This window comes from Sceloporus undulatus, chromosome 2 (genome assembly GCF_019175285.1).
Source record: "Sceloporus undulatus isolate JIND9_A2432 ecotype Alabama chromosome 2, SceUnd_v1.1, whole genome shotgun sequence".
Classification (NCBI taxonomy): Eukaryota; Metazoa; Chordata; class Lepidosauria; order Squamata; family Phrynosomatidae; genus Sceloporus; species Sceloporus undulatus.
The window spans coordinates 61,086,877-61,106,426 of record NC_056523.1 but is presented as its reverse complement, the minus strand read 5'-3'; the positions used below and the strand labels follow the sequence as shown (position 1 = coordinate 61,106,426).

The window sequence follows — 19,550 nt, the reverse complement described above, 5'->3', positions numbered from 1 at the left end:
TCAATTAGGCAGGCAATACCTAGGCAGTATCTGGCTACAGCTGGGCAGTGGGAGAAAGAGGCAGCTATTGCCCTCTTCTACCTCCAAGATAATGCATATTGGGTAATACCAAAGATTTGGGAGAGTGATGGCTCCATTCTTTCCTGGCTGCTCAGCTGAAACCAGATAGTGCCCAGGTGCCTCTCGACTTATTAAGGTACTAGTTGGCTGTGGGCACTATATTTGCACTGGAAAGGGGAGACATTGTTCAAGAAGGTAATGGATACCTTCTTCCACAGTAAAAAGGAATAAAATAAAACATCAGTAAGACCACAAACAATATGAAATATTGAGGAAAGGAGTAGTTTTGGTCTTCACATCATTTCTGATGCATGGTGATCCTAAGGCAGACCTATCATGGGGGTTTCTGGGCAAGTTTTGTTCAGAGTGGATTTGCCATTGCCTTTCTCTGAGGCTGAATGAGTGTTACTTGCAAAAGGCCACCCAGTGGGATTCCATGGCTGAGCAGGGATTCAAACGCTAATCTCCCAGAGTCCTAATCTAACACTTAAACCACACACCACACTGGCACTTAAAGGAATACTCACTCATCCTTTAAAAACTTGAGCTAATGCAATCATTTTTGGTAGCTATCAATATTTCAGCAGTGCAAGTGCTAAATTTGAGGAGGGGGTCATTCTGAAACTAGGAGCCTTGGGAAAGTTCTGCCTTTTGGTCACCACCAGCTTAATTTTTGAACAGAATCTCCAACAGAGCTCTCTGATTCCTAGCTCATATGGGAACAAGAGGCTCTTTTTTATTCCTTGGCCTCAAGCCTTATATGCTTGGATACTTGAAAGCCAGAGACCTGAATTCTGCCTGGAAGCTAAGTGAAGATGTTTTTATCCATAGCGAAACATGTCCCAACCAGCCATCTCCAGCCAGTAATTTGGCACTTTCAAGAAGATGAATTTTCTGAGTTGACTTCAGCATTTGTGACAGATAAAATTATTACATATTTGATATAAATACATTGCACAAATTTATTACTTTCATAAGATTTCCTTCCAGGCCACTGGGTGACACCAGGGAGCATCAAAACCCCATCCCCTGGTATCATCAGGGCAAGAAAATTAAGGCAATCTAGATATAACCCTGCTGGAATCTGGAAGACAATGTAGTGCATCTACAGAAGTAGGCCTTCTCCATGGTGGCGCCCTCCCTTTCACTATTTATTATTGTTAGACCACCTAGCAATACCAGTTATTGAAGGGCAACATATACATCTATACAATATAATTTTGTAAGAAAAAAAATTACCATGACAAGTAGGGTTGTCAGATAAGGATATTTTCAGGCCATGAGAACTCTGGGCCAAAACCAGAGAACTTGGGTGATTGCACTGTGATATCATACGTGGCAGGCCCTAGTTATGATATAAGGATGATATTGTGAGAGCAAGCCCCTGGTGATGTTATTAAGCAATAACCACTGTTGCAAAAAGTCTGCCTTTCAAATAAGAAATGTCAAGTCTAACAAATGAGAAAAATTGCTCCTTTTGTACCCATATTCTGCTAAATAACACTGTTTGGGGAAGTCCAAAAAACAAAAAAGTCCACAAATGCTGAAAGGAAACAAGACTGACAAAATCCCATTTCCTGTCAATCAAAATGGCAGTTGTGGTGCTACAATGTGGCCTGTAAGGTTACAGTGAGTGCCATCACTGGATATTTATTTAAGGTATTTCTATATCACCTCCTAGTTCACAACGTCTTGAGAGGCAATGTACAAATAAAATAAATTAATACAATATAGAGATTTTAAAAAATTAAAACACATTAAAAATGCTCTCTAAAAACTTTTAAAAGCAATTTAAAAATAGCCCTAAAATATAGTTTTAAAACACAGCAAATTGATTCTTGCACATGTCCACTCCTGCTGTAAAATGTTGTTTTTGGAGATAATGACAGCACAACCTCCACTGACTTTGGGGCAGTTTTGTTTTTTACATAATGAATGGCATTTATTCATAATTTCAAAAAACCTTTTAAGGCTCATTTGAGCATGGATTAGGAGTATTTGGCCTATTTTTCTATCTCAAGGTTATACAGTATGTACATATATACTGTTAATGCATAAGCCCCTCTCTAAATGTGGCTAGAGTTAATGTGTTACAGATTTTGAAAGTAGAAAATAATACTAACTATTTAGACATCTCCCAATGCTGGTTCATAGCACACATTGAGAAGTCCAAAAGTGTTATTTTGCTCCACAACAGGTGATGATTGAGCATCATCCTGCATCATGCATTTGCTGTCATTGCAAACATTATGGTTTATATATGTCTCCCTCCCCCGCAAAATTAAGATTATTCTGGGATGTGTATACTTACTCATATGTCTAAATCCAATTATTACCGTAATTCCAATTAAAATATGGTATATAGGAAATTGCTAACTAAACACTTAAGTAAATTCTATGGAATCAATTACTCTACCCTAGCTGAGATTAACAATTGGATTTAGGTCATTAGTGCACTACTCTCTTCCAAAGGGCTTACTCTCTAGTAAGTGTAGTTGCAATTGCAGCCCTAATGCAGAAGAAAATGTAATTGGAAAGCAACCCTTCTTACGGTTCTCTCAGATTTTGTTTTCTTTTCTTTTTGTGAATAACCTTGACACTGTCCTATGTGAATCTGAGGTAGGTTTGAGAAAAACTGAAGGACTTAACTGATTTCCAAACTCTGTTTTTACAGACACAGCAATGAGTAACTCCAGTTCCCCTGCTTCAGATCATACACAAAAACTGAAAGGTAATGCAAGGCAGTGATATGGGGAGGGATGGCTGATAGGTTGCCTTGCTGCAAACAATTCTTTGTGTTTTGGGGTCAACTGTCTATTTAATGCAGTATTTCTTTCCCACATCTTTCTCCTATGGCAGGCAAGCTTCATACATTTATTGTGCTTTGCTGTGCTAATGTGACATTTTTCTGTGGGAATAGCACCAATATGTTTTACATTTTCTTTCAACTTCTTTTTCGGTAAGCATCGTTGGGGTGTGGCAGTAGGGAGCTATTACTAAACCATGCTTCTAAAATGAGACAAAATCTACTATACTGATGGGATTCATCAGCATCACACTAAATAGATCCTTAGTGAGTCTTCCTTCCTCCCATAATTTGTCAAATGCAAACCCAAAATGAGATTAAAGATCAGAATTTCAAGAAGAAAGGGAAGTTGAGGATTCCTTCTGTGGAGATTGCCACAAAGAGGCAATCATGAAGTAATACAAAATCAGCTTATATGTACAGGAAAAGTAAAAAAAGACAACTATAAGATGTGAGAGACTTCCCATGAGTGTAGTACATGCGCACAGAAAATAGATGATTTAGTGGGTCACTAAGTGGCTATGGTCTGTTGTATTCTGCATTACATAATTAGGCTGTGGTTCAAGTATGCAGTTATGGGTACCAAAATTAAGATTTATATTGACATATTAGAACATAACCAGAGAACAGTAACTACTCTAGGAAGTGGTCTGGTAATCGAGTTCTTTGAGGAACATTTGAAACACTGTTTCATCTGGAAAAGAGAAGATTTAAGGTGAGATATAGTGGTATTAAAGTACCTGAAGATGCTGCTTTGTAATGGTACAAACTCAGAAGATGGTGGTTTTTCCCTTGACTGGGGGTATTAGTTCGCCTTTAAGTCATTTTGACTTATGGCAACACTAACACAAGCCTATAACTGAATTTGCTTGGACAGTTTTGTTCAGAAGGGGTTTTCCATTGCTATTTGTGACTTTCCCAAGGTCACTCAATGGGTTTCCATGGCCAAACAGGATTCAAATCCTAATCTCCAAGTCATAGTCCAATGCTCAAGCCATTATACCATACTGGCTTGTGGTCAACAGACTGTGTAATAAAAGTATGTAAGGTTGCATATGTGTGTAGATAAAAGCTATACAGTAGTCCCTCGAGTTACGAAATTAATTCGTTCCGCCGCTCCGTTCGTAACCCGAGTAATTTTGCAACCCGAAAAGGCTTTCCGTTAGCGCTGGAAAGCCGCTAGCCGCGCTTTGCAGTTTGAATTTCGCGCCGAAAAAAAATTCGTAACCCGAAAAAAATATCGTAACCCGGAACAGTTTTTTCCTATCTAACTTTTTCGTATCCTGGAAATTTCGTAACGCGATCAATTCGTATCCCGGGGCACCACTGTAGTAGCTTTTACATCAGGGGTAGGCAACCTTTTTGAACCGGGGGCCGGGTTGCTGTCCCTCTGACAACTGGGGGGCCGAAGCCAAAAATTAAATAATTAAATAATTTTTTAAAAAAAGTAATTAAATAAATAAACCGGGACAAATGTAGGACAAAATTTTCAAATTGAGGACACTTTTTTTATAAAGAATGGAGGACACGCAAAAAAAAATGCTGATTTTTTAAAAAAAATGTTAATATAAATGCATGTTTCAGAGGCATCTATAGACAATTGCCCATCTTGCCTGCCGCTTGCCCCCCCTTGCCCGCCTCCTCCTGATAGGCCAAAGGCCCCACGCCCTCACGTGAGAGGCCAAAGGCTCCGGCGGCAATCGGCAGCAGGACTGGGCGGGGGCCGGTCCCAAGGCCTTGCCGGGCCGCATCCGGCCCGCGGGCCGCAGGTTGCCTACCCCTGTTTTACATGCTAGATGGATGGACCCTATTAAGGAGGTCATGGGTATGAATTTGCAGGATCTGAGCAGAGCAGTACAGTATAGGGAGTCTTGGAGATGTCTCATCGACAGAGTTGCCATGGGTCAAGATCAACTTGTGGGTAGATAACAACAATAACAAATTTAAAATTCCTTACAGTGTTCCTCTCTTGTAACAGGTATTTCTGTATGATGCCTCTACTGTGCAGTGGCCCAGCTTCATTCCCATAGTTTTTTGGAGGGCTATCTTTTCAATTTAATCATTCTGTATTTTCCTGTCACTTCTTAACCCTTTTTCTTACTACAGACAACAATCTGATGAGAGCGGAAATTGGCATAGTTTTGATGGGTAGTGCTAGGAACTGTTCATTTGAACAAACCTAGAATTTCGCACCAGCTCTGCTGTTCTTAGCAAATGCACATAAGTATGTAAAATATCTTCCTCCAATGTTTCACCATCAGTATTAATGTAAAAAGTAAATCCTTGGTTTGTTTTGTCCCCATAATTTAACAGGTAAGAAACAAAAACGAGAGAAAAGATCCATTCTGCAAGAAGAAAATGAAGATGGCTCTTTTGGGGAGGTTGCAGAGGAGAATCAGTCACACGGTAATACAAAAGAAGCATTATGGAGTTTTTTGCTTAGTGGGGACATGGGTTTAAAGCATAGGTTTCTGTTCCCCTCCTCTGCCTCCCAGGATGTGAGAACATGAAGCCAGCACTGGATCTCTATGAAGGCTTTCAGGAACATCGTGTGGCCCACAGCCAGCGCTTTCCCCACTCTGGTTTACATGGCATGCACACACACAAGTGATTATATGTGATCTAGACATATCAAATAGCAGTTGCATAGGTAATTGAAACTCTGGATATAGTAATATTTGCTGTTTTTCCTGGCCTAAATGTAGAATTTACATTTCTCTCTGTTGAATTTCATTTTTTTTTTAATTTTCAACTCAGTTTACTAGTTTATTAAGTTCCTTTTGAATTCTCTTTCTCTCATCCAATGTGTTAATAACCCCTCCCAGTTTTGTATCATCTGCAAGTTTCATAAGAATTCTGTCCACCCCATTATCTAAATCATTGATAACAGAATAGAAGAGTGCCAACCTCAGGACAGAACCAAGTACTTCATTTGAGACATCCTTCCAATTTGAAATACAGCCGTTGATGACAACTTGTTGAGCATATTTTGCTGACCAATTATAGACCCATCTGATTGTGTTTCTGGATTTTCTTTTTTGCCTTTTTTGAAGAGAGGAGCAATGTTTGCTTGTCCTCAGTCCCCTGACACCTCACTCATTCTCCAACATGTCTCCAAAATTATAGCGAGTGGTTCAAAAAGCATGCCAGCCAGTTTCTTCAATATACTGGGATGCAGTTCATCTGAAATTTGAACTCATTTAGAGCTAGTGTGGTACTGGTTTGAATGTTGGACTGTGACTCTGGAGATAACTTAAGTCCCCCATTACTACCAGTTCTTGCTTCTTGGAGATTTCTGAGATTTCTTTCATCCACCACTTCATCTTGGTTTGGTGGCCTGTAGTAAATTCCTACCACAATGTTGGTTTTATTTCTTTTTTCCATTATTTTTACCCAAATAGTAAATGGACCTTTACTCCACAGGTCCCGTTTGCTCACTCGCATGGATTTCTATATAACTGAATTTGTCTTTTAAATATAATGCTACTCTCTCTCCTTTTCATCTCCATATATTCTTTTTGTACTAATTGCACCACTCAATTGTTATATTTGAGCCACAGGAGGCATCCCACCAAGTCTGTCTTTAACTTCCTGCACAATGACTTCAAGCTCATCTTGTTTGTTTCCCAAACTCTGTGCACTGGTTTATAGACATTGTTTGTTCTTTCTTCTTATGTGAGTTTTACTGTGGTTCCTATTCTCTCCCTCAGCTTCTCCTCTAGAATTAACATCCTTGTGCTTAGAACTTGCTTTTGGACACATGTTTAATTTGGCATCTCTAAACCCCCTCCCGCCAAAGATTTAGTGTAAAGCCTTGCTCAGGTTCACCATGCTTTTGCCAAAAACATTCTTCTTGTTCTTTGTGAGGTCTACCACATCTGTAGCCATCAGTCCTTCCTCTAGGAAGGCAAAATAATGGCCCCAGAAGCCAGATCTCTTTCATCCACACCATCTATGTAGGCAGTCATTTACCTATAGTTTCTTTCTGTCTCTGTATGTCCCTATCTTTCACTGGTAGGAGTTTATCACATAAAGGAGATCGGGAGTTTATCCCATGAATATCCTGGAAAAATTACTTAATTACATGAAACAATTTCACACGACGTCGCACAAAATCAGCCATTAAAGTGGCTACAAAAAAGCATTAATGCACATCTTTTTATTTTCAGGATTTCAATGACAATGCATTTCTGATATCACTTTATTTGCGCAATTGCGTGTGATAATCATTCTTGCAATTACTCGCCATTTTCACTTTATTTGCGGGATGCTTTAAATTCACTTTAATCTCTTTTTAATGCTGAAATTACCCTCAGTGTGATAAATTCCACAAAGTTGATGAGAATACCAACTGTCCTTACAAACTCTTCACTTTCCTGCCAAGTTTTATAGCCCAAGTGATGTGCTCAAAGGTGGTCTTTGCTGTGCCATTGGTGCCCACATGAATCAGAAGAAAACGAAACTGCTCCATGTTCTTGATGAGCTTTGGCAACTTGTCAATGACAAATTGGATATATCCACTAGGAAGACAGCACACTTCCCAATTCATCTTGCCCAGCTGGCACAGTTCCCTCAATAACACTGAGCAATGAATCCCTTATCACCAGTATTTTTCATAGAATCATAGAGTTGAAAGACACCACAAGGGCCATCTAGTCCAACCACTTCTTCCTGCAGTTGATGTTAAGCTGGCTCCTTCCCTGGCATGCAGTGTCTCTTGCTGCTGGTATCCCATTTGTGCCTCTTTCCCACTGTTATCCTCAGAAAGCTGTAGAAAGTGATTGCTTAGTTGTAGTGGTTCCAATTCCCTTGGGTCTAGTCTGCTCCTGGCAGTGACTGTCCTTCAGAGTGCTCCCTCAGTGTTAGAGCCCTCTTCGTTTTCATTGGCAGTTTCTTCCTGTTGGTTCTGTAGGATCAGTTCTCCCTCTGTTCCATCCAGGAGGGCCACAACATATTTTCTGATGCACTGAAGGGTCTTAACACATAGCTGCATTTATCTTCTCTTTGCAGAGAGCCACCAGTTTGCATTTGCTGCAAGTGTAGTCAGTGAAGTATTCTGGCAAGAAGACATACATTGCATACACATTGCAACGAGCAGTGACACATACTTCTTTCATCTCTGCTGTGTTTTTTCCCACCCCTTTGAGACTGTAATAACTCTTCCTGATATGACTGCACATGCTGCTAGCCCTCAGGGACTGAGCTCCAAAGACCTAAAGCAGCAGTTATATAAAGCCAGTGGCTGCTAGCTCTGCCGCCAAGCAAATCAGTGACTCAGTAGAAGAAGAGCACATGACTGTAAACAAACAACCCCTTACACACAAGCCCTCAAAAATGCAGTCAAAGAGTCAAGGATGACCCCCTCAAAACACAGCTCACTTTCTTCTCTCTCCTCACTTCTGCTTGCTTTTGTTTTATTGTGATGATACACTCAGGCTGCAATCCTGTATGCTAAGGAGTTTATCAGACAAGGGAAATTGGAAGTGTAATCCAATAGCAACCCAAACACAATCATGGGGTTTCATGTTATTGCACGATAGACTACCACACGCAATTTTGGGCAATGGCAAGCTATTTTCAGGCAATGGGATGTCAGTTCAAACGCAATTCGAATTCACATAAATTCAGTGAACTAGCGAATTCACGTGAATGCGTTCGAACTGACTGGCCCCACTTTCTTTTCATTCGAAATTAAGAGAAATTCCTCCCGTGTGATAAACTCCTGTGTAATGGAGCTACTCTGCCCCTCACATTGATCTGAAGGGCCCCCCCCCCCCCCCCACATATATAGCCCTTCTCTGCTTATGGGAAATCAACAAAATCACAAAACCACAGAAACGGGGAGATGGGTGGTGTTAGGGCCTGAGGCTACATGGAGCCTCAGAAACACATTTGGCCCAGCCTGGTAAAGAAGAGGCATTTCAGGTGCTACCATTCCATGCATATAAAGCTCCTATTGCCCATCTGCAAATCTTCTGTATGTTTACAGAAATAAATGTGCAAGTTAGACAGCCAAACTAACCAACAGCAATTTTCTGTTGTACCATTTTAGATCAATCCAGTGAAGTTGTTCCATACAGTGAAACAGGCAAGTAATCTAAAAAAACAAAACAAAAAAACCCCAAACAACTGGTGATGGTTTGTCCATGTTTTGGGAATCCTTGCACAGGATGCTCTGTTTGGGTCCACCTCTTCCTCACCTCTTCTCTTGATATCACTTTTCCACTCCTGCAGAGACTGATAGAACAAAATAAGCAGGTAGATGTCTTTGTTTCTTGCCTGTGCTCCTCAGACTGATTAAACAGCAACCACATATAGGACAAGTGCCAGAGTCAGCACTAATCTCTTGCTGGATTGTGGCCCTCAGTAGATATGAAGTGGAAATCATTGGTTGATACTATGATCACAACAATGTTCAGTTCGGTTTTACCCCAGGTATGTAGTTTGAGCATTACCCCAGGTATGTAGTTTGTCTCTGGAGCATTATATGTCTCTGGAGAACAGGGTTTGAATCCACACTTAGCCATATGAGCCCATATGGGTGATCTTGGGGACAAGTTACACTCTCTCAGCCTCAGAGGGTGGCAAAGGCAACCCCTCCTAAAGAAACCTGTGAAGAAAACCCCATGATAGGTTTGCCTCAGGGTTGCCATAAATCAGAAATGACTTGAAGGCACACAACAACCGAAATTGTTCACACAAACGTATGTTACCAAGTCCTGTGTCTTTAATGAAACAAACTGAAGGAAAGTAAGTGGGACAAAGGGCTGGGCTCCATCCCATTTCACTTATACTGCTGGTTTATCCAGGGTGTTCTGCCTTGTGCATCTTCCATGTGGAAGAGTATCCAGTTCTCTAGTTGTGTGACAGGACTTCTGTCAAATTCTACAATGGACAGAGTAGAATAGTGTGCTATGGTGACTTTTAGTAATACTCTTCTATTATATAGGAGGCATCTGTGCAGCAACTAACAATTTTGATTAAGAAGTAAAGACACTAGTCACTAAAGAAACAAGCTAAGGCTTTATTGTAAGAACTCCATTAAAGCTAGGAAATCTAGCTAAGGGTGTGAATACATGACACAGGGACTTGTCTACACTGGTGAAAAATGCTGCACTCAGGCCAAAGCTGGTGCAGGCAGTCCTTGCAATGTACAGCTACTTCCATGTTTTTTTGCATTAAACTCAAATTTGTACATATTAAGCAAAGTCAAGGGAAATCCTGGTATTTCCAGGAAACAACAGAGTGAACCTGGATTCATTTGGTCAAGTTTGACTTGATCCAGTTGTCACGTGCCAAAAGCCATACCACTCCCAAGTACAGGGAAAGAACATGGCCTGCTGAAAGATGGCTGGAATGCCGTGAAAATCTGGCCAGCATGCCACTGCCACTGGGTCAGAAATCGATGCCCAGATTCTTCATATATCACATGTCCAGACAGCTATTTCTGCCTTCAAGAAGTGGCAGTGGCTTTACATGGTGTGTCTGCTTGTGATGAAGCAGCAGTGAAGGCTCCAAAAACAGTAAACAGGTCAGCAAGTTCAATGCAGTGTCAGCTTGGCTGGCCTGTGTGCACAAATACATGATGGCCCATTAGATTTGGCTCAGTGCCTGTGGTAACCATCATGATCGGTCCAGGGCATGGTGCTCTGGACTAGCCCCAGATTAAGCTGCTGGTGTAGACATGTCCTAAGGTAGTTTCACCTTTCTTACAAGTGAGAAAATGAGGGAAAGGATTAGAAAAATCCCTATGAGTTTACATCTCAAAGACGTCACAATAGAAAAATAAGAGATCAAGAAGCTGTAATGCTGGAAACCCTATTGCTATTGTTCTCTTTAATGTATCTTTAATTCCTTAAGTGCTGAGCATTGTTGCAATTCAAATAGATTGTACCCTAAGTGAAATGGGCCTAAGCATGCAGGGGCAAAGTACTAACAAAATGTTACCAAACTCTGTAAAAGGAAAACAAAACAAAAAACCCACACATTCTTAGACTTAAATATAGTATGGACAGTTGTGATGGGTGTCAGTGGGGGTCTCAGTTTATGAAAGCTTATGCTATGTCTTTTGCAAAGTAAGTCTCAAAGGTGCTACAAGTTTCCTTTGCATACTGATATTCCAGACTAACATGGCTATGTCTCTGAATTCTGCCACATGAACCATAATACTAGTATATCAAATATTTTGTTTCTCATAGTGTGTGAACAAGCACTTAAGGGGCAGTATAGACCGGCAAGAAACTCCAGCATTGGAGTGGAGTGGGGGCATGGCAACTGCATGCCCCCCCACCCAACCAGAGGGCAGGTGGCATCAAAACATTTCTGTGGCACAGTGTTTCCACACAGTGCGCCAAAGAAACACAGGAGTGGCATTTTGCAGCTTCTTTTGGGGCTGGAAAATTCCAGATTGGGACCATGGTCCCGATCCAGCAAGCAAAGGGTTGGCACCTCCCCTTTAGGGCTGTCTGTTTTTGGCCTATGTAAAGGCTCCAAGTAGGATAAAGAAGGGATGTGGTTGTGATTTTATGAAGCTGTTTACTGCAGTTTAAAGCAAATAGAACAGACATCTAGATGACTTTTTATTTAAAAAAACACACAACTCCCAACACTCCCTCTAGGGGTCAGTGTAATCAGATTATTGCCTTTCTTTCTTTCATAACATGGTATCTTGTAATTTTTTCCAGATGTTATGAACAGAGAAGAGGCACATCCAACTGGTAAGTGTAAATGACAGGTTGAAAAGAGGGTGTTTGTCTTGAATTTTGTCATATTTAATTCTTCTAACATGTATTGTGTTACTTATTTGTTTGTGACAAAAGCTTAACATTGCTCTATCTGTCATGATCTGGATGATTATCTTCTTTTGTGAAGGACTTCAAGTGCGAAAGAGGGGGAAAAACTTTCTTACATACTTTACATGTTGTTTTTGGTTTTTGTTGCCTACTGGGATATAGTTATGCAGGGGGTATTATGTCATTGCTCACAAGCGAGAATTTTTTTCAGCCTCCAAATTTCTAGCATTTTACTAACTTAAAACTTCAGTTGAGCATTTAGAAATAGAGTTTCAGCATCCAAAGAAAGGGGACAGGAAATGTTACCAAGGGAATGCAAATACAGCACATATACGAGTTCTAGATATGAACCATTTTCAATGTCTCAGTTTGGGGAATAAAGAAAACTTTGACAAGGGGCAGAATTCTTATTGGGGGGGCAGTGCCCTGATTCCCATCTCATAGCTACACCTCTGTAAATTATTTTCTTAAACTGATACCGGTACAAGCACAGGAAATATCTAAGGTCCCTCCTTAGTGATTGTCCATACGGTATACCCATCTCCTTCCTCCAAGCAAGTCCTCTGACACAAAGTGGGAGGGCTTGGTTGTCTCATATGTCTCTATCGTTCAGGTCAGATCATATTAGTGTTTTACCTCTCTGCTGCTCTTTCTTCCTTCTGCTGTGCAGTGCGGTGGAGGAGGAACCTAACAAATAAACATTGAAGGTAGCGCCTACTCATCTTTGCAAAGATATTTGGTAACTGACTATGCACGTTGTATCAAAAACGTTTCCTTATTGACACAGGGATAATGTCATGACTTGCAGCACTGAGGGCAAGGAATGCTTTACACCCATCCTGCATGTGGATTGATTGCAACAACATCAAATACATATTTGGTGTTTAGAAATGGATCATTAAGCCACTGATTGTATAACCATACAAATAGAGGCTGTCCTCCTCATAAAATAGAAGTGGCAATGAAGTGGGGCAAGGCTAGCCAGCTCTCTCTCTTTCATCCAAAATGTCTGAATAGGGCTGTTATCATTTCATAAGATTACTGCTTAAACCCACATTGTTCCCCAAAATCCCTTCCATCATTTCCCTTCCCTGGAGTAACCCCAAGAAAGACAGGCAGACACCATATATGTGGAGAGCTTTTGTGGAACTGGGAACCAAAACAAAGGAGCTTATCACGTGACCTATTAATTCGGCTTACCTCTCTTGGTTTAAATTTCAATTCAGGCTGCATCCTGATCTTATCAAAAGGTTTTTGCTGCTGAATTTGCCACCTGAATACAGCCTGGGTGCATCCCCGCTTCCATGAGCTCTCTGTGCAGCTCTTTTCAGATCCAGGAGTTTTCTGGCTTAAGAAAATGGCTGCCAGAGCTCTCCTGGAAGTGGAGATGCACCCCGGCTCTATTCAGGCAGCAAAAAACTTCTGATAAGATCAAGAAGCAGCCCGAATTGAAATTTAAACTGGGAGAGGTAAGCCAAATTAATAAAACAAGTGATAAACTCCAAAGGCTGAATAAATCAATGTTTTTAGCTCCAAGCTGTTACTTGCATTAAAAGGATTTGTCTGACGATTATTTTAATCAAGTTTTGTTTTTCAGTGTCTGAAAATGGTGCCTGCTTGTCTCCCTCCCACCCAAGATGGTGGACACTGGGCATCCGAAAAGATGGTAAATAGTAATCTGATCACAAACTTAATCACCAACCCTGTAAAACAGATACCTGTTTTAAATGTCAGGCTTCAATCTAGAATTGTGAAATAATACGTAATTTCCCCTGGCATGATAATTAATCCTAGTTAGACTCCACATCTTGAATTTCCAGACTGAAAGCCCTTAACAAGTGAACAGTTTCCTTTTTAACAATTAATCTCTGAATAGGCTCCTAATGCAGCATCTCTACATGTGTGTGAATAATAAAAAGGCATCTATAATGTATCTGGGTAAGAGGTTTGCCGACACAAAATTTTTCAAATCTAAATGTGTATAATACACTGGGAAGACTTATATATATATTATTTATGTCGGATGCAGTTACTAACAATGGCAGCTGTCAATAATCAGATTACTCACACTCCAAAACCTTTGGACTATGCAGTTTTGACTGTGTAGGAAGTTTTGAAAATTATAAACAATGAATTACATCTTTGAGTTTGATCTTATGGAATATCTTTTATTTTTATTTTTTTTACTCCAGATGAATTCTTCCATTTTATTATTCTTTGTTTTGCTGTTGGGACCTTATTAGTTTGCTATTACAAATATAACGGTAAGTAAAAATTGGAATATATTGATTTGATTTGAGCCAAGAGAGAATGAACATTAATATATTCATTATTATATTTTTAGATTGGACAGTTTCTCTTGGTATTGGTTTGATGACCTTTGCAGGTTTAGAAACAACTGGAATATATTTTGGTCTTGGTAAGTGTTTTGTCTTCTTGGAGGTCTCTCATTCATAGAGTTACAAAAAGTGAAATCTAATTTGACAGCAAATAACAACAAATGTGTTTTGTGTATATTTTAGATTCCTTGTTTTAGATAGCAAATAAGTTTCTTTATTCTTAGATGTAAGGCCTCAGATTTTATAGCACAACCTACATGGGCCTGCTCCAAAGTAACTCCCATTATTCACAAATCCTGCACAGAGAAAGGAAGTATATGATTAAAATAAAATAAATAATAGGACTGAAGGCTTATATTACATATAGCATTGAAGCTGGAATAGTAACTCATTAGTTTATGGAGAGTATTACAAGTCCCTGTTCATTTCCTTTCTATTTATGGGATTGTGCACATAAACACCTGTCTATTGTTTTCCAATAGTGTACCGCATTCGAAGCATCCTGGAAGGGTTTATTCCTCTGCTTCAGAGAATCAGAACACCAGGTATTTTTCCCTCTTCATAACAATAGCATTTGCATTTCTATACTGCTTATCAGTGAACTCAGCACTCTCTAAGCAATTTAAAATAGGTAAGCCAATTGCCTCCAACAAGCTGAGTACCCATTTTAGTGGCCTACGAAAGAATGGAAGGCTGAGTCACAACCTTGAAACTCAAAACTCTACCTTTGTAGCCGGGCAGCATCCCAACCAGTGTTGGAGAGTGGAACACTGGCAAATGACATCTGCAACACTCTCACAGTCATAGGGTGTATTAAGAACAGGCAGTTTGAGAGATCCCACGACATCTTGTTATAACTGCTCATCTCATTGCTCCCCATGATAGGACTGGGAGAAGGCTGCAGGTGTAATTCCCCAGCACCTTGGAAATGCTTCATCTGGAGCACTCCTAAGCTGCAAGGGTAGAGTTTGGGGATCACATCCGATCACTAACAACCCAAAACATAAATACCCAGCAGTTACAAGATTGCAAGTGCATCTTATGATCTCTTAATCACTGAACAGGATGCCAGACTACAATTCTAACTTAACAACCTGAATCCTGCTGATTCATGTCTGAAATCTTCATGTACATCTAAATTCTGCACAATATTTTTTGCTGTTTCTGTTCATAGATAAATACGTATTGGATAGGTCTTTGAAAATGTGAAGTCAAAGGCTTTCATAGCCGGCATCCATAGTTTTTTGTGGGTTTTTTTGGACTATGTGTTAATGTTCTAGAAGAGTTTATTCCTGACATTTCACCACCATCTGTAGCTGGCATCTTCAGAGATTGCTGTCATGGAAGAAAGTTGAGGGTACACACACACACACACACACACACTGTGTGACCTGGGTTGAGAGGAATAATTTCCATGTTAATCTGTGTATTGTTGAATGGCAAGGCCTCAAGATGGGAGGATGTGCAATGAGAAAAACAGCAAAATCAGGACTGGTAGCCAATCTTTGTTCACTTTAAGGGTTTCTTCTTTCCTGAAGTTTTCCAGGTATTTGTGGATTTCAATGGCTTCCCTGTGCATTCTGACCTGATAGTTGTTGGCATGGTCCAGAATTTCAGTGTTTTCAAATAGCATTTTATGCCCAGGATGGTTTATAATGTGTTCTGCTACTGCTGATTTTTTTTCTGGCTGACTGTGGCACTTTACAGACCCACGAAAAGTGCCGGCCTGTGGGTGGGGTGAGGGCTGAGCATCCCCATACTCAAAGCCCTCATGCCACCTGCGGGCCACCATCTTGGCACATGCCCATTTACATGGGACATGCCATGATGATGCACCTCTGGTGCTGTGTCAGCTATGGGCCCCTTTGAGTGGAACAAAAAGGAACAGTTTTTCCAGCTACTTTTTGTGCTCTACGGAGGCCAGATCAGTGCCGTGGCATGTGTTTGTGGTGGCACCGATCTGGGGCAGAAAGGGGCAGCATCTCTTCCTGCCAATCTGTCGAGCCCCTCAGTCTGCAGTATCTCTCCTGTTCCTTGATTCATGTTTGAACATTGCATTTGGTGGTCCCTATGTATACTTGTCCACAGCTGCATGGTATGCGATAAACTCCTGCAGCTGTGAAAGGGTCTCTCTTGTCCTTTGCTGATCGCGACATTTGCTGGATTTTCTTGGTCAGTTTGTAAACCATTTGGAGGTTGGGTTTCCTTACCAAATTCCCTATTCTGTCTATGACTGCTTTGATGTATGGTAAAAATGGTCTTACTGATACTTTTTTTCTTTATTATACTGTGTAGGTTTCAAAAAGGTTAACTAATGGAAGACTTCAAGGCAGCCCCACAAAGCCTGTTTGTTTGCTTACTGGACTGAAATGTTTCCAGGGTTCCCGTCTGATAACTATAGTTTCTCAGTTGGAGCAAAGAACTCTACAACAATGGCTCTTTTTATTCCTCTTGATGTACGTTGTAATATATGGGATGTGTATGTAAAAATGTTTCTTCTATTGAGCACAGTTGCTGGGGTTCACATTTCTTTCCTCTTTCAGTTATTCAGCTGTGCACAAAGTTTCTCACACAGGGCACTGCATGTTTTTAACATCATTTAGAGCCATGCTTCTCAGTCTTTATTGTACTTCAGCATCCCTGAAATCTGAAACACTTGAAGGGCTGATGTTTAAGAATCACTGGTCAAGATATAAAACCACTATCCTAGCATCTGCTGTGTTCATAATTGCTCATTATGCATAACATGGCCACCACCATTTTGAAGTGTTACACAATGCATAGTGCATGTAGTGGCCATCAAGGTGATTAAACAGTCCTCAGCCTTTGAGGGCTGCATTGGAAAAGTCACCCCATCCATTGCACATAAACAGTTAGTACATGGGGAAATTTGAATGAGGCCTTGATATATCCACCTAAATGTACACAATAGCCGAGAGCCTTTGTAGTTGAATAATGTCCATTTCTTGTATAATGGAGCTTCTATAAATATCCCTGGTGGGCTGTGTTTCCTCTTGCCATCATGCTGAAGACTCATATTCAGACCTAGTTGTCACTAACACAGGGAAGACATGTAAGATAAATCTATGCTACTTACTGTAAACAATAGCTGATACATAATGCTTTCATTTTAAGTGTTATTTGTAAGGGGAAGGCAGACAGAAGTCTTTCCCCCATCTCTCTTCAAGGAGCAGCATTTTCAAAACCACCTGTTGTTCCTGCACTTATTTGGCTTCAACTGCATTAATAATACCCAATCTATGTTATGAGAGTGAACTGAAGTCCAACAATGTCCTCAGATTGTGCATAAATTGGCATGCATGGCATTAGGGTGAACCCTTGTTAGGCCCATTTCATTCACAGTTGTTCTGGCAAAACACAAGCAGGACAAATCTTCAGTTGGGAGCAAAACACTCTTAAGAGGGCTGGAGGAAAAGTAAGAACCCTATGATGTATGTAAAATGCCTGAATTGGTTTGGTTTGTTGAAGTTTAATAAATTTTTTGAAGATTTTATTTCTCTTTTGGCCATGCTCATACCTTGTATATTTCAATCGGGGCCTACATCCTCCCATCCATGTATAAATTTCTGCCTATTGAAGTTTCACTCCATGTATCTGATAAAAGTGGGTAGTAGTCCCCAAAAGCTTGTGAAAAAGAGACCTTATTAATCATTAAGGTTCCACAAGGACTTTTTGTTGTTTTTGTTGCAACAGGCTAGCCTGGCTACCTTCCTGGAAATAATATTTATCTACAATTTAGACCTAAAGACATATGAAATTATTAAATAATCTAACCATTTGCCTAACAATATTTCCTTTTCAATTTAAAACTTTTTCTCAAAAAGATTCTAGGTAAAACAGGTTTCAACAGTAAAACTATAGGCTTTTGTCTTTGCTCTGTTGAATTTTGGCCCAAGTGCAAATTTAAAATTGTGTTAAGGCTGTATTGTCACTGAAGGGTAAAAAAAATGATAGTATTAGTTTTAACATTGGCAACAAAAAACAGGCCGTGTATATTTTGTGTACATGTACAGGCCATGTATATTTTGAAAACATAGGAGCATTCTGCATTAGACCTAAAGGAGAGCTAGGCCAGCTTTTGGTTCCTGCATTGGCCAAGCAGATGCTTATGAAAGTCTAAGAAGCAGGAAGTACAATAGCACCATCCTGTTCACCTTCTCCAGCAACTGGCATTCAATGGTGTATTAACACTGCTATTGGAGACAATATATGGCCATCATGTTTAGTAGCCACCACTGATAACCTTGTGTTTATTTTTGTTTTTGACTGAACTCACCATTTACCACAATTTTTTTCAGGGACAAAAACTTCCCTCAGAACATGCTGCTGGATTAGGTGCTGAATGTTAAATTCAGTTGCTTTTACAGTAGACCCTCCATATTCATGGCTTGAAAATACTCAAATATAAATTCCAAAAAGCAAACATTGATTTTGCTATTTCATATAAGAAACACCATTTTACTACACCATTGTATTTAATGGGACTTGAGCATCCACACCTCGGCAGCCCATTGTACTATTCACTCCTGCAGAGAGTAACTTGGCAGTAAGTGCCAATGAACTTAACAGGCTTTGCTTCTGAGTAAACAAGCAAGCTGCAATGCTTTTCTTTGTGTAGATCCTTTGTATGAAAAAGACAAAACTGTGTTGTAAAGTACAATTATTTCTCTTCCCATCCCAGGGATAAGTAGCTAGATCCAATCACAACAAAGACCAGATATGGTTGATGTGTGCCAAAAGTCAAGCATCCTTGTTCAGGAAAGCCACATTTCCTGCCAGCTTGCTCCCAATTTGCAGTCACATTGAAGGCAACAGGGATTAAATTTAGGCCATTCCATAACTCCTAACAGAGAGACTCAAATCTTGAAGCTAAGGAAGCCTGTCCCTGGATGGCAGACCATCTGGAGGCAACATGCAAGCCTCCCTGAACCGCTTAAAGAGCAGGAGATAAGTATAATGAATAAATAATAAGAAATTGTATTTTGCTTCCACTCTCTCAACCTCTGAGCCATTTCCTTATACCCTTGAGATTGCATGCTCAACCTTGCTCTGAGCATAGAAGACTGAACAGGCTAATAATAGATCATGAAAATCAGAAAAGCCCAAGGACACACTGTACAGGGGCACTGTTTGCTTGAAAGGAACAATGGCTAGGCTAAATACCAGCCCAAAATATTTCAGCTCAGTCACCACAGCAGGATGGAACAAGGACCAGAAAGATGTGGCCCTTGGTCTTTGTAGGCCAACAGACATGGTTGTTTGCTTTTAGATGTTTGCATCTAGGTATGAGTCAGCAGCTTAGATGTACTGAAGCAGCTGGCAAGTGGGAAAGAGCTGCCAGAGAACATAGGTGGGAACAGCTGGAAAAGCATTTTAAATCTTCAAAATGCTGTTGTGTTTATTTTACTTACAGCCCTTCTTTCTCTCAATATAGATCCAAGACCAACGGGTAGAGCAGAAGAAAAAATGTTACTTCATCCACAAGGCAGTAAGCAGAAACAATCCAAAACCATTCTCAGTATCAACAAAATG

At 40.3% G+C, this 19,550-nt stretch overlaps 1 protein-coding gene across 1 annotated transcript in view; it reads left to right on the top strand.

Moving 5' to 3' along the window:
- Positions 1-17,457, top strand: part of TMEM40 (transmembrane protein 40) — a 29,016-nt gene extending 11,559 nt beyond the window's left edge. The window contains exons 3-11 of the mRNA XM_042451022.1: positions 2,735-2,791; positions 5,180-5,272; positions 8,919-8,954; positions 11,551-11,583; positions 13,256-13,324; positions 13,851-13,922; positions 14,003-14,077; positions 14,480-14,542; positions 16,293-17,457. Coding sequence (XP_042306956.1) covers positions 2,743-2,791; positions 5,180-5,272; positions 8,919-8,954; positions 11,551-11,583; positions 13,256-13,324; positions 13,851-13,922; positions 14,003-14,077; positions 14,480-14,542; positions 16,293-16,312 — 510 coding nt within the window. The 5' untranslated portion in view covers positions 2,735-2,742 and the 3' untranslated portion in view covers positions 16,313-17,457. The remainder of the gene's footprint in view (positions 1-2,734; positions 2,792-5,179; positions 5,273-8,918; positions 8,955-11,550; positions 11,584-13,255; positions 13,325-13,850; positions 13,923-14,002; positions 14,078-14,479; positions 14,543-16,292) is intronic.
- Positions 17,458-19,550: the final 2,093 nt, after the last annotated feature.